At 54.7% G+C, this 22,295-nt stretch overlaps 7 protein-coding genes across 7 annotated transcripts; 5 read left to right on the top strand and 2 right to left on the bottom strand.

Annotated features, from left to right (window-relative positions):
- Nucleotides 1–80: 80 nt before the first annotated feature.
- On the bottom strand, nucleotides 81–3,086 carry BO94DRAFT_576343 (M protein repeat protein; the record flags this gene model as incomplete). The annotated part of the gene is made up of 3 exons (XM_025615130.1): nucleotides 2,621–3,086; nucleotides 1,079–2,559; nucleotides 81–1,022 (listed from the first exon to the last, which is right to left on the bottom strand). The coding sequence occupies exons 1-3, from the start codon at nucleotides 2,793–2,795 to the stop codon at nucleotides 81–83; spliced, it is 2,598 nt and encodes an 865-aa protein (XP_025465900.1). The 5' UTR covers nucleotides 2,796–3,086.
- Nucleotides 3,087–3,184: 98 nt separating this feature from the next.
- Nucleotides 3,185–5,037, top strand: BO94DRAFT_536596 (H(+)-transporting V1 sector ATPase subunit H). The gene is made up of 3 exons (XM_025612049.1): nucleotides 3,185–3,613; nucleotides 3,682–4,201; nucleotides 4,259–5,037. Exons 1-3 carry the CDS (start codon nucleotides 3,310–3,312, stop codon nucleotides 4,869–4,871), a joined length of 1,437 nt encoding a protein of 478 aa, XP_025465901.1. The 5' UTR covers nucleotides 3,185–3,309; the 3' UTR covers nucleotides 4,872–5,037.
- Nucleotides 5,038–5,543: 506 nt separating this feature from the next.
- BO94DRAFT_557793 (uncharacterized protein) lies at nucleotides 5,544–13,380 on the top strand (the record flags this gene model as incomplete). The annotated part of the gene is made up of 5 exons (XM_025613957.1): nucleotides 5,544–5,739; nucleotides 5,808–7,112; nucleotides 10,771–11,642; nucleotides 11,693–13,236; nucleotides 13,299–13,380. The coding sequence occupies 5 exons, from the start codon at nucleotides 5,544–5,546 to the stop codon at nucleotides 13,378–13,380; spliced, it is 3,999 nt and encodes a 1,332-aa protein (XP_025465902.1).
- A 422-nt stretch (nucleotides 13,381–13,802) lies between these two features.
- On the top strand, nucleotides 13,803–14,592 carry BO94DRAFT_495287 (Apq12 family protein; the record flags this gene model as incomplete). The annotated part of the gene is made up of 2 exons (XM_025609256.1): nucleotides 13,803–14,043; nucleotides 14,108–14,592. Coding segments are annotated over exons 1-2 (501 nt in total), but the record flags the coding sequence as incomplete, so codon positions are not given.
- Nucleotides 14,593–14,814: 222 nt separating this feature from the next.
- Nucleotides 14,815–16,361, bottom strand: BO94DRAFT_536600 (putative signal sequence-binding GTPase GPN3). Its single transcript, XM_025612050.1, has one exon. The coding sequence runs from the start codon at nucleotides 16,045–16,047 to the stop codon at nucleotides 15,178–15,180; it is 870 nt and encodes a 289-aa protein (XP_025465904.1). The 5' UTR covers nucleotides 16,048–16,361; the 3' UTR covers nucleotides 14,815–15,177.
- A 305-nt stretch (nucleotides 16,362–16,666) lies between these two features.
- Nucleotides 16,667–18,549, top strand: BO94DRAFT_495292 (S-adenosylmethionine synthetase; the record flags this gene model as incomplete). The annotated part of the gene is made up of 4 exons (XM_025609257.1): nucleotides 16,667–16,743; nucleotides 16,811–16,868; nucleotides 16,991–17,018; nucleotides 17,079–18,549. 4 exons carry the CDS (start codon nucleotides 16,667–16,669, stop codon nucleotides 18,077–18,079), a joined length of 1,164 nt encoding a protein of 387 aa, XP_025465905.1. The 3' UTR covers nucleotides 18,080–18,549.
- Nucleotides 18,550–18,765: 216 nt separating this feature from the next.
- BO94DRAFT_567044 (uncharacterized protein) lies at nucleotides 18,766–22,218 on the top strand. Its single transcript, XM_025614604.1, has 3 exons — nucleotides 18,766–19,260; nucleotides 19,342–19,992; nucleotides 20,051–22,218. Exons 1-3 carry the CDS (start codon nucleotides 19,048–19,050, stop codon nucleotides 22,067–22,069), a joined length of 2,883 nt encoding a protein of 960 aa, XP_025465906.1. The 5' UTR covers nucleotides 18,766–19,047; the 3' UTR covers nucleotides 22,070–22,218.
- The last annotated feature ends 77 nt before the right edge of the window (nucleotides 22,219–22,295 follow it).

Raw genomic sequence — 22,295 nt, forward strand, 5'->3', positions numbered from 1 at the left:
CACATCACATCGTCTAAATCGGAGTCTAGCCCGATCAAATCTATTTACAAGCAATAACAAGTCTACCGTGCATAGGCAACTCATTTCATGGTGCTATCAACCAATTCCCGATAGATCTTCTTGAGGTCGGCAATATCCGCCTGAAGCTCTTCCACCTGTTCGCTCTTCTCGCCGAGCATTTCAAGCGTCGTTTGATACCTCTGGTCGAGCTCCTCGAGCCGCTTTTCAAGGCCCTGGACACGAGCATCAGAGGACCGCTTCTCTTCCGTCTCCCGCATCAAATCGACGACTTGCTGGCGAGCTTCATCGCGTTGCGTGGTGATCCTTGCGAGCTCGTCCTTCGAGGCTGCACGTTCGCTCTCGAGGCGGCGGACCGTAGCGCTCATGCGCTCAACCAGCTGCACGGACGGTCCCGCACCGACAGTCGACTCGGAGATGATGTCGTTAATGCCGCGAGAATGCTGCGTCGGCGCTCCGCCATAAGCAGAGGGGGTGCCTGAGCGGCTGAAGTACTCGTCCGGCTCAAAGGTGATCGACGGAGTTTCCGGGACCGTTGGATGGGGGAAACCATTGGTTGGCGGTGGCGAGAGCATCGAATGCGTTGAAATAGGGAATGAGTTCTGGCGAGGGGGAGTGCCAATGTCTGGCGAAGTTGGTAACGTCGAGGGACGACGGCTTGCGGGCCGGTAGTCGGATAAAGACACTGGCTCCAAAGCACTCGGTCTCCGGCTGTATGCAACGGGCGACTGAGTACGAGGCTGCTGGAGGAAGGCCGCTGGAGAGATAACCTGCTCGCGCCATTTCGTTCGCTCGTCTTCGAGTTTCTGTGACCAGGTCGTATCGAGCACTTTCTTCTGTTCGACGAGATCCTTCTGGGCCAGGACCAGGTCATCCGCCGCTTTCTTGAGCTTCTGCTCTGTCTTCTGCAACTCCTGCATGCGTTCTTCGAGTTTGTCTTCGAGGTCATGCTCGGCTTCCTTGGCACTCTCCAGCTCTTCTTCCAGTTTTTTCGCTTTGAGGTTCTGTGAAGTAGTCAGCCCACCGGGTCCCAATTCATTAGAGAATGAGCATGTCTTACCACTTCACGAATCTTCCGGCGCATCTCGCCTTCTCGTCGTGCGACCTCATCCCGCTCCTTCTCAACGTTCGCCAACCGTGCAAGCAGTGAGCCCTCCAAGGTTTGCCAATTCTCGCTGGCGACAGCATACTGTGTCTGAAGTGTCTCGATCTGGCGTAGGAGTTTCGCCTGCGCATCGCCCGTAACCCCGGAAGACGCCTCTTCTGCCCTGGACCGCAGAGATTCCATCTTGCTTTCCAGCGCCGATTGCTCCCCCTTCAGCTCGACCTCCAGCATGCGTGCCCTCTCCTTCTCTTGCTCGACCGCCCCCGTCAGATCACTGATCTCTCGCCTCAGCTTCTCTTCACTAATTTCACGCTCGATCTTGGCGCTAGTAAGATCTTCCTCCAACTGGGTGGCGCGGCGCTTCTCCTGCTCTAATGCCTCAGACTGAGCCTTAGCCTCCGCAGCTTCGGCTCTCGAGACAGCTCTAGCGAGTTGTCCTTTCACTTCTTCAACGGTCTGGCTAAGGGCGTTGCGCTCCGCCGAGACAGCTTCCAGGTCCCGGGACACTTTCGTCTGGGCAGACAACGATTCATTCGCTCTCTTCTCAGCCGTCTCTGCTCGTTTGGCTCGGACTTCCGCGTTGGCCAGATCCCGTTCCAGTTTATCAGTCTTCTTCTTTGTGTCTGTCTGGATCTTTGAATTCTCCATCAACTGCTGCCTGAGCTTCTTGATCGCTGTTCTGTGGTCCATTTCAGACTTGGACAGCTTCTGTCCTTCCTCGAGCAACAGGGCGATCTTCTCGTCCTTTTCTCGGAGTTGCTTCTCGGTACTCCCTGGGTCGGCTGTGGTTGCAGCCTTTTTAGCAGACTCCGCAGCTTCCTTGGCTAAGTATTTCAATTTAGATTGCAGAGCATCGATCCGTTCGATATATCCGTACATTTCCTCTTGCCATTGCGACTCCGCAGCTCTGTGCTCTGCCTGCAGCTGCGCAATTGTATTTTCTTGATCGCTGGAAGTTCTCGGTGTGTCCGTAGGGGTATCCGTAGCCGGTAGGGAATTTGTCGGCGCAGACGGTTGCTCCGGTTCGGTGGTTGTTGGCTCAATATCTAGTGTAGTATCCTGGGGGGCATCGGAGGTGTCTGTAGAAGCGGTCTCCTGCACAGTAGCATCTTCGGTCTGTGATACAACGCCGTCCTTGGAATTTCGCGATGAGACGCCCGAGTCATGGCTCATCCGGGGGGCTGCAGTAGCTGAGACTCCCTCGATTTGGCTAGAGTTCCGAGAATGCCTCCCTGTATTCCCATTATGAGAATCAAGACTAGCGTCGATATCCATACTCGAACGTCCGCCAATGCTGGGCACCGGACTGCTGACGGGGGAGGCATGGCTGGGAGGTTGGGAGCCATTTCCGGCGGTGTTTGACTTGACCATGGCACGAGCCAGGCGTTCCTGGAGGCGATCATTCTTCCGCGCATTCGACGAGCTGCGTGATATATCTGGTATGTATTAGCGATGTGACACGGTACAAGTGCCCGAATTGATCAAGATTCTCCTCACTGCCTGTTTGTTCGGTTTGCCTAGGCTTAGTAGCCACACTCTTTGCTTGCTGCTGTTTCTGGCCCTCCTCTTCCGCCAATATCAAGTCGAGTTTGGACTCGACGCCGGCGACAGCCTGCTGCAAGAAAGAGCCCACTTTCCATTTGGACTTGGAGCCTTGGGGGTTCTGCGACATGATGGTGGCTGAAAGTCTCGTCTCTCCTGCCAACTAGTCCGCCTAGCAGCACGAATGCGCCAAGTCAGTCATGGAAAGCGAGGAGTTGTGAGGATGATGAGATCTGGTGCTTGCTCGTCGTCACTAGGAGGGAGACGAGACCGAAGTAGACGAGCGCGGGGGGAGGGCTGAAACGAAGAACAAATTAATTCAGAGGAATCAGAATTCCGTGAGACCCAAAGGGAGAGCTGTCCGACCGTGGACGGGGCCGTCAGTCACCACGTTGCAGCTTGCGTGGACAGAGAGAAAGCGATGAAGCGCAACCGGCTTGGCGGCCGGGGAGTAACTACTAGTCGTAGATACAGTAGTGATGTGACGGGGAACGTGATTCGTATCATCATCGGCTCCGACCTGGCCTTCCCCAACCTCCTCCTCCTCCCTCACCACCTCCCCACCCTCCCGTTCCCCCTCTCCCCTCAATTCCCCTGCTCTTTGTTCCGGTTGGCTCCTGGTCTTCCCCCTCACCGGAGTCACAATGTCGTCGTTACCCCTGGAGCCACCCACCTACCTCAGTTCGCTACAGAACAACATCCGAGCCCGCCCCATCCCGTGGGAGGGAGCCGTCCGCGCTGGGAACATCACCGATGACCACCTGAAGAAGATCAAGGCGGTCGACAAGGTTCGCAAGGAGCAACGGCGCCAGACCGTCGAGGGGGATCTGGCCGGTTATGTCAGTCTGCTCGCGGGCGGCGCTGAAGGCAAGAGCGTGCTGGACTCCGCCTCCAGGAGAACTGATATTGTGCAATACATCCTTGTGCTGGCTGCGGATTTGATCAACGGTATGGACATCTTCTTTCCGGTCGGGCTACCCGAGTGAAATGGTATGCTGATCAGTATTACACTGCAGATGTCCCCTCCCTCTCGACCGCCCTGGTCGCGCATCCCGATCCCTACAAGCCATTCCTCCCCCTCTTGCGTCACTCCACCAATGCCGAAGACCCGATCCCTCTGCTCACCTCCACCTTCCTGACCAACCTTGTCTCCGTCAGCCTGAGCTCGTCGTCCAAGCCAGCTGCGCGGGATGATGAAGCGCTTCCACAGCTGTACACCTATCTCTCTACCCTGACCCAGAACCAAGACAGCGGGCTGCAGGATATCGGGGTCCAGGAGTTGTCGGCATTGCTACGAACCTCGAGATCCAGGGAGATCTTCTGGAAGCAGAAGAAAGAAACTGTCGACCCCCTCATCGAGATCCTGCGTGCGGCCGCGGGCGCCAAAGATAGCAGCTCCAGCACCCTGGCTGGTAGTTCGCGCGCGATCGAGCCTGGTCTTGCCGGTGGAGTCGGACTCCAGCTTTTGTACCGGGTTCTGCTTATTCTCTGGCAGCTCAGTTTCGAGGGCCGTTTGATTGGTGATGATCTGCAAGCGTATGTGACGTGATGTTGGAGTGCGTAATGGAGCGAAACTGACAATGGTGAATGTAGGGACCATGAGTTTATCCAGCTGTACACACACCTCCTCCGCCTTTCGCCGAAGGAGAAGACGACGCGACTCCTTCTTGCTACGCTCAACAACCTCCTGTCCACCAACCGCACCAGCCTGCTCCCGGTCGCCGTCTTTGTCCGCCTCCCTGCCCTTCTCACGAACCTCTCCGGTCGCCACCTGACCGATCCTGACCTCCTGGAGGACCTCAAATCCCTGTCAGACATGCTCGACGAGTACACCAAGACGCAAACGACGTTCGATCAGTATGCGGCTGAGTTGCAGTCAGGCCACCTTCGGTGGTCTCCGCCCCACCGCAACCCTACTTTCTGGAAGGACAATGCTCGGCGGATCCTCGACGAGAACAACGGCGCGCTGCCGAAGAAACTCGCCGAGATCATCTCCAAGAGCTGGGACAACGACAAGCAGGTGCTGGCAATTGCCTGTAACGATGTGGGCCACCTGGTGAAGGAGCTGCCGGAACGGCGGGGACAGTTGGAAAAGCTGGGTCTGAAGACCCGTGTCATGGAACTGATGGCAGACAAGGATGAGTCGGTGCGGTGGGAGAGCTTGCGGGCCGTTGGCGAGTGGCTGCGCTATACGTTCGACGACTAGTAATCTGCGGAGGGGTGTGATTTGTTTGATCTGCGTCTTTCTAGCCGAGCAGAAACACCCTTGGCTGTATTGTATGGATTCTCAGCGTAAATCAGTTGAATGTCATTGTCCTGTGCACATAGCAAACAATCGGGCCCGATAAGGTTTCGGTTCGGAAACACCACCATCACCAAAAGCCAAACCCCTCGTGGCGACCATGAGTCCACACGGATAGGTTTGGGGACGATGGCAGGCATGTTCGGGGCGCATTGGAAGCAATGCACGATTTGATCTGAGACATCAGACCCCGATCTACAGGACCCCCAACGGCGCTTCTGGTCGCGACGATTGGTAGAGCCGGTGGATCGATGATCGGCCGCTATCCTGAACGCCGCGGGTCCGGCCGGATTCGCCTTATCTCTCGGATTCCCTCTTGGTTTCGCACTGACCGTTAGGCTTCAACGGTTTGTGGCGCACCTGCGACACAACTGCTCTTCTCTGCCCCGGACGTTGCAGCTTCCATCGACCCGAGGGCTCCTACTATACCTCCCGTACTCCTCTTCTCGGCCGCGGAGAGACGACCGGACGAACGCCCCTGAACCGGGGAGCGAAAAACCGCGGAGAAAAAGAAAAAGAACCGAAACGAAAAAGCAACCACCGCAATCCCCTCGATTCCTCGTCACCACCAACCCCATGTCTCGATCCTTTACCGGGTGCAAGCGATGTAAAGCCCGGCGGCAGAAATGCGACGAGCAGCGCCCTAGTTGTGGCCGATGCATGACGGCGGGCACGCAATGTCGATATGCCATGCAGCTACAGTGGGGAGGCCGGGCCTTTTCGCGCTCGAGATTCGGGGCCTGCGTGGGAACTGGAGGCATGCAAAAACTGGGTCGGTATTCCTCCATCGTGTATGCCGGTTACCGGTGTACATTTTTGTCTGACTCTACTCTCGTCCAGAATACTCCCCCGGCGAATTCATCTACACCACCAAATCTTCTGCCGCTCTTCCCCCAGGCACAGAGACGCCTACCCAGTCCACCACCACCTTAGTCCGCCATATTGACCCCTTTGCCTCCCTGACCACCGACCAAAAGACCCTCCTCCACCATTTCCTCAACGATGCCTCTCAGATCACAGCTTGCCATTCGGGTATGCAGCGCGATATCTGCAGGATGCTCGTGCCCATGGCCCTCCAGACCCCGTCCCTTCTTTACGCAACCATGGCCCTCTCCGCAGTCCACCTACAAGCTCTGCACAACCAGTCCGAGAACGTCAAGTCCGCACCTGAAATCGCACGTTTCATGGCCCTCAGCTTAGAACATTTCAGGAAGGAACTACAGAATCCCGCGAGCAAGTGCTCTGATGCGCTGCTCGCGACCGCGCGAACCCTCTGTCTAGCAGAGATACATTCTGGCGCTATTCACCCCAATTCCTGGCGCGCTCACATTGAGGGAGCCAGAGCCCTCATGGAGGCCTCGGATCAGAGCGGGGCACTGTCGCCTAAGTCACCTGAAGGGTTCCGAAGATACCTTGATCGGTGGTATCGGTCAATTGTGTCGCTTACAGCATTGACGGGGAACGGGCCGCCCATTGGTGAACCACCAGATCAATTGTGCGCGATTGGGTCAAGCCAGTCGGCGTCACCGGACTATTTGGATGATTACTGGGGTTTCACAGTCAACCTGGCGACGATTTTTCGGAGGATCGGGGCTGTCGCGTGGCGAGAGCATCAGAGTCAGAGCCAGAACCAGGAGGGGGGTGAGAGTCCCGTCCAGGGAAACACGCTCAGCATGCACAATGAAGCTGCGGCGTTGGAGTCCTCCCTTCGCCATCTCATGGAGCAAGAGGTGGCTTCGCACCCCGCATTCTACCCGGGTGTCGTGGAGGGACTCTCCGCGGAGTGTATACGACAATTGATGCTATGTAACGAGGCATTCCAGCTCAGTGCATTGATCCAGATTCATCGTCGCCTGCGAAAGACGCCCGTATCCGCACCGGTGGTTCAGGACTCCGTCAAGCGAATCCTCGAATGCACAGCCCAGATCGGGCCATCGCCAGGACTAAGTCCGTGGGTAATGCTCACAACACCATTATTCATTGCCGGATGTGAGGCGCGGGGCGAGGACCGCGAACATGTGCGACAATTACTATCGTCACTACACGACACGATTCGGGTGCCCAATGTATTGCAGTCGTTGAAATTCCTAGAGCAGTATTGGGGGAATCAGCTGGATGAAAACGAGGGATGGAGTCAATATCTCGGTATGTATGCCAACATTTTTTTGAACCTGGTTGTAAGCTGACAACATGTCTAGATCGGATGCGGTTTGATTTCATCCCGTATTAGGAGTATATTCTGGACGAGGATATGTTTTATGTGCGTTATGAAGCAGAGCGTTGGCTGTTATTCATTCTATCTTTCTCTTTTTTTTGGTTACGACGGCAGCAGAGTAGGCGTTAAGAACCCTTCACGGAGCAATAAGCGTCTATATACACACGGCGTTGGATGTTGAAGTTTGTTCAAGTTTAGCGATGAGTTGATCCTATCTAAATCCTACAGCAGTTACACTATATTCTCAATTAGTACATCGCCATAAAAAGTCAACCTAGGACCATACAAACCCTTTCTAGAGAGTCCTAGTAATCAACCCGAGCCCACCAACCAGACCCGGAAACGAAGATGAAACCCAACCGACAGAATCCAGCACTTATATCTATATAAAGCACACCCCAATCCTGCCACTTTAACTAGCTACTCACCTAGGTGCATTTGACACACACACTAACAAACCTACCAATGCATCAACCCTCAAAGGCCTTTGATTATTTAGAAAGGAAAAAAAGGGTCCGGTTGTGTCAGCAAGGGGCCAGGGGGAGGAGGGGCCAAAACCACACCACACCATATCCCTGCAACCCTGTTTTTCATCTAAGACATACGTTATGTATTCTCCCAGTGTACAAAATTAGCAGCGTTTGGGATTCTTTGATAATTGATTATTGTAGATAGGGGATAATTTTGATACGTGCTGAGAAGCGTGGGGTGGGAATTCATGTGAAAGAAAGATAGATAAGAGATGAAAGAAAGAAAGAAAGATGAGGGAAGTCAAAAGTTGTCAATGAAGGTTAGGTTTTGGTGGAGAGTGTGGTTGTTGCCCCTTGCTCTAAACTCGGTTCTCATTGGAGTTAGATGGTTATACTTTCTCATTCTTGGGGGATGGAACCGGATTTACTTCTCAAAGAAAGGGAAAGGCAAAAGGAAAAGGAAAAGGAAGGGGGATTATATTTGAGAGAAGAAGAAATGGGATTTTGTTTTCATAGGAATATATATATATATATTTAAGAAAAAAAGAAGAGGAGGAGGAAAGGGAGTGTGTGAAAATAATTAATCAATAATTCTGGAGGAATATAGATTGAATGTCTTGCTACGTAGATGAGGTCTCGGATGAAAGTACCTAGGAGAGATGGGATAGACGATGGATGCGGAGGACGTAGAGACCTACGTGTGTGTGTGTGTATGCCATATGGGCCTAGTGGTCTGTTCATTATTTATTGTTTCTATCTATTCATATGTCTTTCATGGAGCACTAAGTATGTACTAAGCTTAGTATTAATTAATGTGGACGGTCTATGTACCGCACTCACTACCCGACCGAGTTAGGGTGATAATCATCCAGATAGACACATAGTAACCGTGGTCAGACCATAGTCATATTATTAGTAGTCCACAATAGAAGAATGCCACTATTGCAGCCAACCGTCGATGATCGAGGTCTAGAATAAGCATCTGTCGGCTGCCGTTTCATGTCGAGATATATTTAGCATCGCGTGCGTGGTTGCTTTTTTGATGTGTCAGTCTCTAACTCGATACTAGCGACCTGATGCAGTAGTAGGGAGCAGGAATGTTGGTTCGGGACGGAGAACCGCAGGAGGAGGAGGCAGGAGACGGGCGCTTAGCTAGTCTTGCAGTTGCAGGCGGGAGTCTCAGTCCCTACCACGGTTCCGCCAGTCATCACAGGCTGTGATCCGCAAGTGGAGTTGAGCACTATAGTAAGGTAAGGTAGATGTCGGTCTGCAATCTACACTAAATCCTGAATGCAGTTGCAAAAGTTGGGTCATAACTGCTCGGATGCATGCGCACCGGCCACTAGCCTGGCGTCGGCATCGGCTTCGCGCTGGAGGGAATCATTATTTGGGGGAGAGGTTGGGGGCCATGATGGTGCTGACTCGGCACTAGTATTCTATTTTCAGGCGATAGCCTTGTGGATGAGACAGCGTTGGTATTGGGGGTTGGTTCTGGATCCTGCAGGGCAACACTGGGCTGGGTTCTTTGTCCGTCTGGATTGTGGTTGTGGTGGTGGTGTGCATCAATGGGTGGACTATGGAAGTCAGTATCATCGGGCTGGGTTGTACCGACGGTTCTACCCCTGACTACTGCGACTACCGCCGATGTCGAGTGGGGCTGTCTCCGATCGGCCAGCCGGCCTGGACGCGAGCTCGACTCGGGACGGCGGATACGATGGATTGAGGCCGTTGAAGGTGCGGATGGGGGTGGGATGGAGGTGAGATGGCGAGGCAGATAGTAGGTAGAAGAAGAGGAAAGGCTGAGATCAGCTGGCAGTCTGACAGAGAGCGAATTGGCCCTCTGGGGAGAATAGCAGAGACAGGACGAGGTCGATGCTGGCGAGAGATCCCCACCAATCCGGGAATTAGTTTTGTCGGGGCCAATCAGGCTGGGGGAATCTCCGTCTCCTCCGCCGCCGCCCCTTTCACCAAGCCTTGTTACTGCTACGGTTGGCACGGCGGCTGCTGCTACTGCTGCTCCTTTTCTCGCCCTCGCCCGATTTTTCCTACTAACCAACTGTTGACTGCTTCCGGACCGGGTCTGTCGCTCATTGATTGATTGATTGATTGCTTGATTGACTGATCCATCTTGATTGGGATTGTCTGAAAGCCAACCCAAGAAAATTACAACCCCCCCCCTCTTCCCTCCCTCGCTCAATCACTCAATGGGTCTCCGTCCCCTGAGTTTGCAGCGGCGCGTGTCATCCTCCCTCACCTCAGAGCCCCGTGCCACTGCTGCTCTTGTCGCCATGAGGGTGCGTCGATCCTGAGCCCAATGACCAACGATTGTTTCTGATCTTCCCTCTGCCCCCTTCCCGTCTTTGCCTGTTCTTGTCATCTATCCCGAGTTGGCGTTCACCTTGCCAATTAGAGTGCCGCCTCCCTCATGGCCCCCGGCTGGACTTCTCCGCCTGCGTCGGGCGCTTTATCGTCAAGCCCAAACCATAATCACACCCAGTCCCAAACTTATCATTCTACATTTCCAGGGACTGATGACCCCGGCGCTTGGCCAAGTCCTCCTCCTCTTCCTCCTTCGTCCGCCGCCTCTCCTTCTTCCCCTCGGCCGCTCTCTGCCGATATCTCCTCCCCTCCTCCCTCTGCTTCCCTCGTGCGCAGGAAACCACTGCCCCAGGATGCTGTGATCCAGTCGCGCCATTCCAGGCCTCCCTCCTCGCCCCTGCTATCCCCCCGGGGCGACTCATCTGCAGATCCGCCGTTACTCCCTGTCTCTCCCCCTCCGGTTGTCCATAACTTGGCCTTCTCCCCTGCTTCGACCTTGTCATTCCCCGGCTCCGTGTATGAGGTTGACGACGAGGACGAGGACTCTTTCCACTCTGATCCAGGGGACTTGGATAGGTATGACAGCCGTCAACCCTGCTCGTGCCCTTCCCCCCACATCCCCTGCTTCTCCCCTCGCTTGGCTGCAGTCCCTTAGGCTCATGCATGCTACTTCTGCAGCCTTGGGGAGGGCGTTTCATGTCCACTTTCCTTTTCAGACGTGGCAAAACTAATACCGGCCTCTTTCTTCTCTTCTCCAGATCTCCCCGTGGTGGTCCGTCCGCGTCCCATCTACGTATAGATACCTCCGCAGCCTTCGCCGACGAGGACGACGACGAAAACAATAAACGCCACAGCCCTCTTGCCTACTCCGCCCAGTTCTCGAATGGGACTCCCGTGCACAGTCGTCTTGTCAGCGAGCCGTTCGTTCCCATCCTCAGATCACCTGCTTTCATCCCGAAGCGGGCCACAACCATGGCCTTGCATTTGCCCTCCAACCGCCCTCCGCCGCTACATATAGATTCCCCAAGCCGGTCATCGTCCGGAGACTCCAAGCAGCCCAAAACTCCCGCAAACAAAATCAGCTCCTTTTTCGGCTGGCGCGCTACAACTTCATCTCCTGGCGCAGAATCCTCCAGCACCGAGATCTCCGAGACCGGTCGTTCTCCGGTTCCGTCCCCGATGCCTCCTTCTCTACACAGTGCTCACTTCTCCATCACCCCGTCTACTACTGTGCCATTCGATCCCACCAGGCCTCAGGTGCCTCTTCCACAACGGAACCCATCTCTGAGCAGTGGGAGTATCCTGGACTCGAAGTCAACGGCTTTGGTGACAGAGCTCGAGAATGAGTTGCGGGAGATCAGCTCAGAGCTGGCGGGGTCCATCCGGCGGGAGATGGAGTTGGAGGATCTGGTGGAAAGGCTGCAGTCGGATGTTCCCTTAGATACGCCCAACCGCCGTACCAGCGATTACTTTTCCGACTCGGGCTCCAGCTCCATCCGCTATGCATATGAGTCGGGCGGTCGAGTCGAAGACATTGAAAAATATAAACGCACAGCCGAGCAGGAAAGGGCCCAGATCAAGGTCGACTTGTCTCAGAAGCTGCAAGAAGAGCGAAGCCGTCGAGCAGCGTCTGAGGCACACGTCCAGATCTTAGAATCGCAGGTCCACCAGGTATGACTCCATCTGAGCCAACGGAATACCTCCAGACTAACATGTACTAGTTGCGACGCGAGAGAGTAGATCTCTCAGACTTGTCCTCTAGGACGAAAGAGCTCGAAGCAACGCTGGATAGTACCCGTAGAAAGCTGGCCGAAGAGCGGCAGATCAAAGACAATTTTGAAGACCTGTTGACAGCAATGAGAGTAGAACTCGAGCAGCTGCGAAACGAACGGGACCATCTTCGTGACGCCGTCATCCCCCAATTACAACAAGGTAACCAACCGACTGTCCCTCCGTCCGATCCCTCGGAAGTCGAGCGGCTGCTGGAAGAAATTGAGGCGTTGAAAATCGAAAATGCCTCACTTGCCCAGTTGCAAGGTAGCCGGTTCGCATCGATTGCCGAAGAGGATGGCATGCCGACTTCGAGAAACGTCGGGTTGGGACTGTCGCGATCGAACTCGCTGGCTCGCGTGCGTACCAAGCCTGGTACGCCTGGTCTGTCCCGATCCAGCTCCTTGTCCCGGTCTAATTCGGTATCTGCCAAGGAGCGCAATGAGTCCCCTAGGGAAAATCTGGCGGACCGCGTCGAGGATGTGGAAGCGCAGCGCGATGCTCTTCATCAGTCTCTTCGGCGCCTGCTCGATCGTCAGGCCCACGATGCCCGGGAGTACGAGAAGCGGCTTCAGCTCATGGAGCTGGAGATCGTTCGCGCACAGCAAATGGCTTCCCCGCGCAAGGTGGGCTATGAACGCGAAGTCCGCAATTTGCGCGAAGAGGTGAATGATCTTCGTCAGCGTGCCGAGGACGCCTTGGAGCAAAAGTGGCAGTGCGAAAAAGGGTTGGCAGGTCTAAAGATGGACCTGGACCGGGCCGAACAGGAGACCACTTCCCTGCGTGTCCTGCTGCAAGAGCATGACATCACTGTCCCAGAAGACCTCGAATGCGACCGGGACGGATTTGCAGAGGTTCTCGCAACATCCTCATCCCTGGAGTCGGCTTACAGACAACTCCAGGCGGACCGGGAGATCGCCGAAGCCAGCGCGGCTCAGTCGCCCATCGCAGAACAAGGCTCGCTCGCTGAGTCAGTCAGCCGGACGGACATGCTTGCACAGCATGTGCAACGGCAATTGGCGAGCAACCACGCTCTACGAAGCCGTCTGGCCGAGGCCATTGGCAAGGGTGAGAAGGAACAGCAGCTGTCGGCTGCTCGCATCAACGAAATGCAAGCTCGGCTCAAGGAGATGGAGGACATTCTGGTGATGGCACAGCAATACTCCGAGGATGAAATGGCCCGTCACGAAGAGGAAGTGCGCGCTCTCGAGGAGAGCCACAACGCGCAGTTGAAGCGCATGAAGAACGGTGCCCGCAGCCCCGCAGCCTTGTCGCCCATGCCTCCGACTACGCCCTTTGGCGCGCGGTCACCCCGGCTCGAGATCACCACGAGCGGCAAGGGCATGGCTCTGGATGAGGCCGTCCAATCGGAAACGTTAGAACGGCGCGTGAAGGAGTTGGAGAAGCTCCTTCGCGACGCAGATTCGGAGATGGAGGAAGTTGTGAGCCGGATGAACCGGGCACAAATTGAAGTTGGCGATCTTCAGTCTGATCGGTAAGTAGTCACTGTTCTTGTGAACAATCTGGCCATGGTCATTGCTAACATACCATGAACAGGGACGAGGCACTCCGCCTGACTCGCAAGCTCCAGGCCGAAATCATGGCCGAACGCGAGACGTTCAAAACCCTGATGGGTTGAATGTCGACTTGTGATAACTCCTTGCTTTTGAGCTGTATAAAATAATCTCATGGGGCGGTGTTTGGGCGTCGACTAGCGTGAGGAATGTTTTAGATGCGCATGTTTGTTTTGGACGAGGTGCTGCGCATACTCCGATGCTTGTATATGGTGGCTTGGGTCCATGGCAAGATGGACTTGTATATATCTCACGATCACGATGTGATCATGCGTTTTCCGCTTTAGATGTACAGTTGTATACTACCACACCGATTGACACGCGAACGAGAATGACGAGGTCGAGCCCCTTCCCAGTCTAGTAGTCATCACGAGATCCACACGCGGCCGCCGCTGTTTGTCTGGTTTGGCGCTGCGCTCGGCCGCTAATTGGCCCGCGCATCGCCGCATTGTCCCTCAGCATCTCGCCGTGGAAAGTCCCGAGGAAGGTCCCGACTCCTTCATCGTCATCTCTGTCCTTTGTTTGGCTCCATACAATCATGGAATACCCCGTTCTATAGGGCCTATATAGCATTAGAACCCTCGCTTTTTGCCTTATCTATCTCAGCTGTATCCTGGAGATCTTTCCCACTTACCCACCATTCAAACTCAACGGTAGTATAAAAAAACTACGACCTACCTACCTACCTACCTCCTCCCTATCGGTCTCCACCATGGATTTCCTGCCGGGTAAGAATACCTTCCACCCTCGCCCTCACCTGTTTCAGTACTAACAATCACTTTCTTCCCATAGAGTCTCTTCTCTCCCTCGTTCAACAACATCCAACGCTCCAAACCCTGACCTCCACCCCCATCACCTCCCACCTCGCCACCCTCCACTCTACCTATTTCACCCCCTACATCTCCAACCTGCGCACCACGTACCTGGACCCCTACCTCATTCACCCGCTCGCCACGCTCCTCACCTCCTCCATGCCCGACCTCGTCTCCGTCATCATCCTCGCTCTCGTCCTCCTCATCTCCCTCAAGATCCTCGATTATGCTCGCCGTCTCGTCATGTTTTGGGTGAATCTGGCCATGCGCTTGCTTTGGTGGGCGCTTGTGCTGGCTGTCATGTGGTACGTCTATTCCGTTGGGATTGAGAAAACGGGTCGTGATGTAGGTTGGTTTGTTGGGGTTGCTGGGGGTTTCGTTGATGGGTTCAGGGATGGGGTTGAGGGGGGACGCGCGGTGACCGGCACAGCCATGGCGGGGGGGTATGTTACAGGTTTGGGGGGGCAGAGGTAGGTAGGTTGATAGGCATTATATTGGGTTGCGTTGGAGGGTGTTGGGGAAAGGGATGGGTTGGAATGGGGGGCTCATGATAATGACTGCATGGATAAATGGTTGATTTGGGCGGTGTGTTATGTACACTGCAAGGATTTGGGACATGATAAGAGAATAGCTCATTTCTATGGTTGGGAGGCTCGTTGCTACACAGTCCTATCTATGTAGGAGAGAAAAGTGCATGATTGGTTGTTTTGCATTGCTATTGGGTTGTCTTAGGTATGGTGTAGGTGTCATGCTTGGCAATTACATGATCTTCGGCTCACATTCCTGTTTGTTGGAATGGTTGATCGCTCGATTCCTTCGGTGTCATTGTTCGTATATGATACGAATATCTGCCCTCTTTTTGGCCCCAACGCAGGGTGGGATGCTTATGGCAGACTGTGACGGCAGTTCGACAGTGTGGAGTTGCTGTTACTCAGCAGCGGGTTCATCCCGCTGCAACTTAATATACCTCGACGGAGTATGCGCTAGCCAGGCCCGGATCCTGACGTGATGGCGTAATCGCCGCGGCGCTCAGCCCCTGCTGCTTACAGCTCAATCCTCGTAATCCACCTCTTGGGCGTCCGACGGCTCGCGTGGTTCCTGCGCTTCATGGTACTGGATCGCATCATCGATGTGACTCAAAACAGCTGCGACACTGTCCTCATCCTGCACATCCAGCTTAAGGAAGGAAACCATGCTGAAGTCATCAATGAGCTGGCCGACCGCGCGATTCAACTGCTGGAACGAGCCTCCACTCAACATCGTATCTTTCGACGATGGATCGCCCCCAACGGTCTCATCCTCCGCAGTACTGCCCAGCAGATTGTTGATATCCACATTGGTGAACTGCTTGAGCTCCTTGCGCGAGATCATATCCCGCACCTGGTCCATCTTACTCAGAATGTTAACGTGGGGCATCTCCAGCATCAGCATGGCGGACATGGCACTCAACGTGCCGGCAAAGAACTTGGCCTTGTCCACGACGAACGTGCTCTCGAGCAGATACGCCGCACAGAGACTGATATTCAATGGACCCTGGCGCGACAGAAACTGCACCAGCGACGGCAACAGTGGAATGTGCGTGTACAGCTCGATCTGACCGGGCATGTCGAAGATAATCAGGTACTCTTCGCTGAGCGGATCGAGCGCCTCCGATAGGAATTCCAGATTTTGCAGCAGGAACTCAAAGCAGTAGATGAGACCGCCATTGGGACCCAGTCCCAGCTCTTCCATGACATCCTCCAGGGTGATGAGTTCGCGGATGTCCAGATCGGGCTCATAGTTGAAGGTCTCGGCTGCGGGGTCAAGGTTCACGTAGAAGCAGCTGCGCCGGGTGTTCTGGAGGTGCTGGATGATGGAGCTGCAAAATGTGGTTTTGCCCGCGCCCGCGGGGCCCATCACTAGGACGCCGTACTTGGACATGCTGACGGAGGAGGAGGTGGAGGTGGTGGAGGAGGTGGTGGTAGTAGTGGTAAAGGCGCGGGGTCGATGGCTGCTGACAAGGAGGGGGAAAGTGAAGCTAGTCGGATCCGCCTCGAGTTCGGAGTTTCAAGCTCCAGAAAAAAAGACTGAAGCTAGAGAAAATACAGTGTAATCACGTCGTAAGCGACCCGTAATATGCAGGACTGGAGGCAGGCTGAAAGAGAGAAGTTGAGGTTGAGAAAGCCCGGGGACCGTCCAGCATCGCCGATTGGATCAGCCGCGCATTCGAGGGGTTCCGGTTGGCAAATAGAAACGCGCCGCCGGTGCATGAACCGCTTCGTGCCCTTCTTTTCCTTGCCTTTTTATTCTTTGGCCCTTACTTTTTTTTTTCTGCCTCCGCCGACCGCCGGAAGGGATGGCGCCATCGGAGACACATTAATACGGCCCCCTCTCCTCCCTCCTTCTTTTCTCTTCTTCCCCTCCTCCCTTTTTCCGTCCTCGTTTTCTACTCTTTATTTCTCCCCGTTTTTCTTCTCCCTATTTTCTACTTCTCCCCGTCATCCTCTCCTCCCCCCTCACTTCTTTTTTCCCATCTACATCCCCCCCTCCACTCTTCACAATGGGCAGCGTTTCCAACGGATCGACTTTCCTCTTCACCTCCGAGTCTGTCGGAGAGGGTCACCCCGATAAGATCGCGTATGTACCCCTCGGTCAATTCTACTCGACCTGGTGGATCTGTGCCTAACTAACCCTGCCTTTACAGTGACCAGGTCTCCGATGCCGTTCTCGATGCCTGCCTTGCTGAGGACCCTCTCTCTAAGGTACGGGCCCCTCGTCGGATTTTATCGGATTTTTGCGCGTCCCGCTCCTTGATTGGTCGGCGCTTTTCCGATATCGCTTGTCCCTCGTGCATGTGAATGTCTGATTAACATAATGTCCCTAGGTCGCCTGTGAGACCGCCACCAAGACCGGTATGCATTTCCCCACCCTCATCTAATCTTATCTAGAACTATGCACTGACCAACCTGCAGGTATGGTGATGGTCTTCGGTGAGATCACTACCAACGCCAAGCTGGACTACCAGAAGGTCATCCGTGGTGCCATCAAGGACATCGGCTATGACGCCTCCGAGAAGGGCTTCGACTACAAGACCTGCAACGTCTTGGTCGCCATTGAGCAGCAGTCCCCCGATATCGCCCAGGGTCTGCACTACGAGGAGGCCCTCGAGAAGCTCGGTGCTGGTGACCAGGGTATCATGTTTGGCTATGCCACCGATGAGACCCCTGAGCTCCTCCCCCTCACCGTCGTCTTCTCCCACAAGCTCAACAAGGCCATGACTGATGCCCGCAAGAGCGGTGCCATCCCTTGGCTCCGTCCCGACACCAAGACCCAGGTCACCATTGAGTACGCCCACGACAACGGTGCCGTCAAGCCCCTCCGTGTCGACACCATTGTCATCTCCGCCCAGCACAGCGACGAGGTCTCCACTGAGGAGCTCCGCACTGTCCTGAAGGAGAAGATCATCAAGTCGGTAATCCCTGCTGAGCTCTTGGACGACCGCACCGTCTACCACCTCCAGCCCTCCGGCCGCTTCGTCATCGGTGGTCCCCAGGGTGACGCCGGTCTCACCGGCCGTAAGATCATCGTCGACACCTACGGTGGTTGGGGTGCTCACGGTGGTGGTGCCTTCTCCGGTAAGGACTACTCCAAGGTCGACCGCTCGGCTGCCTACGTTGGCCGTTGGATCGCCAAGTCCCTCATTGCTGCTGGCCTTGCCCGCCGTGCCCTGGTCCAGCTCTCCTACGCCATTGGTGTTGCTGAGCCCCTGTCCATCTTCGTCGAGACCTACGGCACCTCCTCCAAGACCTCCGATGAGCTCGTCGAGATCATCCGCAACAACTTCGACCTCCGTCCCGGTGTCATTGTTAAGGAGCTGGATCTGGCCAAGCCCATCTACTTCCAGACCGCCAAGAACGGTCACTTCACCAACCAGAGCTTCTCCTGGGAGAAGCCTAAGGCCCTTAAGTTCTAAGCGCGTCGCTGTCTGTGACCGTGGACCTGCTTCTCTTCTGAGTCAGTTTACGTTACGAATGTGATGATTTTGCTTTGTTTTCAACAACTCAAAGCACGAGCATAGACATGTCAAAAAAGCACCTTTGATGTTTGGATGTTTGTTCAACTTTTTGCATGGTCTCTCTGCAAGAGACGGGTTCGGCGAGGATAAATTCAACATGATACCACTTTTCATATACCTTGGGAGGGTTGTTTCGGCGTTTTCGGGAGCGAAAGTCTTCAACACTGTCTCCAGGCTTGGGACCGATAGGAACTGAGAGTACTATCTGCGAGGGATGTGGCCACCCGGCGTGGTGGTCGGTCCCTACGCACTGGGGTTCGGACGTGGCTCCGACAGGAGTGACATAGATGGTCGAGGTTATACCTCACCATTGCGCTAATCTAAACATTAGCACATAGATTAATGAATGCATAATGCATAACATGAGTCCATAGTAGATGAACTGTAGATTGTACTCCTAGGCTCTACTAGTTCCAACCTTTGCAGACTACTTGGTCCGTGGCCCACTTAGGGTTAAGCCGATGAGTCGCAAATTGAACAGTTATTGAAGATGGTGAGATTGAGAACACTACACCTTAGATAGAAATCATCATCAAATTGACATATCATTGCGACACGTTCATTCTCTGCACTTAATAATTTCCGGGTAATTTTCCCATGTTCATTACTCCGTATAAAGGCGGTTGCAAATCGCAATTTGCTCTACTCCACCCCTCCGCCGCGACGCGTGACCCTCAGCTCCGCGGACGCGTCGACCGCCCGAAGAGAGGGGGTCTCGACTTTCATCCACCACCAACTTATCTCCAAGACCCATTGCCCATCTAAGACTAGATCAGATCGTCTCCTCTTTTTTCCATCTTCCTTGGAAACCCAATAATGAACGCATAATCACCAACCTACACACCTATACACACATACATACACCCATGGCCACCCGCGGATCACTCACAACAGCAACAGCCCTCACCCCCATTCCTCTCAACCTCGTCCCAAACCACTTATCGTCGACTCCTCATTCACACAAGAAGCGCAAGACCTCGCATTCAGATAATGATGTTTTCTCAATCTCTACTTCAACTGCCCCGTCTAAGTCTTCGCCCGCGATAGCCGTGTCGTCTCCGCAGACGATAAGTGTACGCGTATGTATACCCATTGCCACTTACTATTCGAATCGTATATATGGAGGGCAGGTATAGAACTAATACTGGATGGAATGTTAGGCCCATTCCGCAACATTATCAGATAAGCCTTTTCTTCTCTCCCCGATAACCGTCCTCTCGCGCGACAATATCCCGTTTGCTTGGATCGATTATCAGGATCATCATAGCCAGCAACAGCAACTGCTCCCAGGGTGGTTGTTCGAAGGTGATATACCGGTTCTGGAGAATGGGGTGGATGTTGTTCTCGCTGTGCGGGTTGTTGGGGAGACGGGCGTGTGGGTGGTTGAGCGTGTTAAGAGAGGGGTTTATGCCTTGTTGAAGTTGAGGGGGGTTGGGGAGGGGGACGTCGTTGTTGCGGCTAAGGGTGGTGGTTGTGTTTTGGCTGAAAGGCCGAGGGAGAAACGTGCTGGGGAGTGGTGGGAGGTGGCGCGGATTGAGGATCCGGGGGATGGGAGGGTTGCGTTGGGGAAGAGGGGACGGGGGATGGATGTGGAGGTTGTGTTTGGGGGGCTTGTTGAGGACAGGGTTCAGGAGGTGCAGGAGATGGCGCGCAGTTCGAGTTCGGAGAGTCCGGTTTTGCTGGGCGTTGGTGAGCAAAGTGCTGCTGATGCTGCTGGGTTGGATGATACCAGGGTGGATGGGCTGCAGTCGCCGCAGGAGCTGCTGGATGGTCTAAGAGAGCAGTATTTGCAGGCTTTGTATGTTTCGAAGGTGAGTTTGCTTCATTGTGGGATTTGGGATGTGAGGGTTGGGATGCTGATGGTGGTAGACTTCCGTGGCGTATTTCGCCAAAGGTCCTCTTGCGCGATGTCGTGCAGCGTTCCAGTCGGGGAATGAGTCGGCGAAACCGGTGCAGCTCGTCGAATTCTACAGGGAGGCTGTTCTCACGGCAAAGAGGATGGATCACAAGTATCGCGAAACTCTGCCATCTACGATTCAGGATATCCTGCTCAGCGTGTCGGATGACGAGGCTGCGCAACCAAAGCGCAAGCGCAAGGACTCTAAGAAGAAACTCGGCAAGAACGGCCTGTATCCAGAGGAAGGCGACTTGATTCGCAAGTGGTGGCGGGATCGTGCGCTCAATGATCAGGGTCTTCCGTCGGAGATGTCTAGGGAGGCAGAGTCTAAGAAGCATGTTGCAGATCTGCGATTACGCGAAACGCAGCTCCAGATTCTCTTGATTCTGGAGACCATGGCTCTGGAAGTCATTGTTGCCGACGAGGAGAAGAAACATGAGGGCAAGGGAGAAGGCACGGAAAAGCCTACGAAGAGTGCCAAAGGCAAGAAACCGCAAGACCTGAATGTCATGCTTGAGCTTAACCTCGACCGACTGTGCATCTGGCATGCTGTCAGCTTCGAGGAGACGGTTGTGTCCGACTCGGCCAAGGCATACGGTAGCAACCATCTATCGGGGAAGAAGGTCGAGAGCGATGCCGTCCGTGATTTCTGTACCGAGGTCATCGTTCCGTTCTACGCATCTCGTCTGCCGGACAAGTGCAAGCTGATTACCCGGAAGCTGGGCGTCTCGACTGCGATATCGCCCTTCACGAAGCAGCCTCAGGCGAAGAAGGCTCCACAAGAACCGGGGACCCCTGTTGAGCGACAACACGCTCAGAAGCAGTCTCGTCGTCGTGCGTTCCAGCGCGTGTTGACGGACCAAGCGTCGTCCCAAACACGCCATCCCCCTTCCCTCAGTCGCTCCAACACTACGCCAGCAGCGACAGACGCGAAACGTGACTCTCTGGATCCTCTGCTCCCTACAGTCAGCGCCAATGTGCGCGGCGGTATACAGAAAGCCAAACGGGTTGAGAATCGCGAGGTGGATCTCAATGCCGTTGCGCGCCAGCACGAGTCCAAGCTGATGAAGATGCAGATGCTGGTGGAGCAGAAGAAAGAGCTCGACGCCGCCATTCACGCACTTCGGAAACCGAACCGCGAGCTCGTGGCCAAGGACATTGCCGAAGATGCAACCAAGCGACAGACCACCAGCGGCAGCTCTAGAAAGCCAAAGAACCCCGTCCGAAACCCTCTGGGTCAAGGCGTGCAGGTCGCAGCCACGCCCAAAGGAAGTCGCAAGAAAGAGACCATTGCCATGCCTCTCCCCAAGAGTCTTTCCCAACCGTCCATATCCAAGGGATCTCCGTCGTCCCCATTCACCAGCGAGCCGCAGATCGTACCCGGCTCTAATATCCGCCCCGGCTCAATTTCAGGGCTCTTCCGATCCGCCGACCTCGGTGCGATCCAAGAAACTCCCACGCGGCGACCATCGCAGCCATTATCAGGTGGTATTGGTGCATCGCCGAGTATTTCGAGGCCCCTTTTCCGCGTGCCCAGCAAGCCAGCCGCCGCCGCAGCCTCAGCCTCAGGCCCGATCCCTCGGGCCATGGAAATGGGCCCATCGACGCCGATCGCAGCCCGACACGTGGACGCATACATGCCCCGAGTCAAATCCATCGGCCAAAGCAGACCGTCCATGATCATGGACACACCACCGAAACAGGGCATGGCCCCTATTCCGATCCCTGTGCCTGTCCCTGTGATCACCGAGAACACGGTCCCCGAGCCCATTGGGTCAGGGGCAGTAACAGAGACACCTGTGAAAGCCACCACCACCGCCGCCGCCACCACCACTACCACTACCACCCCGGCAACGGTTTTCGCTACGCCTCTGAAAAGCAGCGCGGCCCGGTTAGCCGTGCCGACTACAACATCCGCGATGGTGCCCGTGACTCCGGAGAAATCGATCTATGCGCAATTGGGATGGGACGACGATGATGATTTTGCCTAGTAGACTTAAGACTTTACCTCATCTTGTAGGCGTTTCTACTCTTGTTTCGGTTTAGCGGGCGTTGTTTGCATTAGAATACCCGGATGGGTTGATGTCATGATATGACTCTTTTACAGTTTACATAGTAACAATCAACAACCATAGATGAGATACGATGCGATATGATATTAATACTACATTAATTAAATCATCCATCGTACTTTAGTACTTACATTCCGATCGATCG

The sequence above is a fragment of the Aspergillus sclerotioniger genome, assembly GCF_003184525.1.
Source record: "Aspergillus sclerotioniger CBS 115572 chromosome Unknown BO94scaffold_19, whole genome shotgun sequence".
Classification (NCBI taxonomy): domain Eukaryota; kingdom Fungi; phylum Ascomycota; class Eurotiomycetes; order Eurotiales; family Aspergillaceae; genus Aspergillus; species Aspergillus sclerotioniger.

Bases quoted from the DNA above. Each gene is read 5' to 3' on its own strand.
- BO94DRAFT_536596 (XM_025612049.1), top strand. From the start codon at position 3,310: ATGTCGTCGTTACCCCTGGAGCCACCCACCTACCTCAGTTCGCTACAG. The intron at 3,614-3,681 runs GTATGGACATCT...ATTACACTGCAG, and splicing joins GGCTGCGGATTTGATCAACG to ATGTCCCCTCCCTCTCGACC. The intron at 4,202-4,258 runs GTATGTGACGTG...TGGTGAATGTAG, and splicing joins ATTGGTGATGATCTGCAAGC to GGACCATGAGTTTATCCAGC.
- BO94DRAFT_536600 (XM_025612050.1), bottom strand. From the start codon at position 16,047: ATGTCCAAGTACGGCGTCCTAGTGATGGGCCCCGCGGGCGCGGGCAAA.
- BO94DRAFT_567044 (XM_025614604.1), top strand. From the start codon at position 19,048: ATGGCCACCCGCGGATCACTCACAACAGCAACAGCCCTCACCCCCATT. The intron at 19,261-19,341 runs GTATGTATACCC...ATGGAATGTTAG, and splicing joins CGCAGACGATAAGTGTACGC to GCCCATTCCGCAACATTATC. The intron at 19,993-20,050 runs GTGAGTTTGCTT...TGATGGTGGTAG, and splicing joins AGGCTTTGTATGTTTCGAAG to ACTTCCGTGGCGTATTTCGC.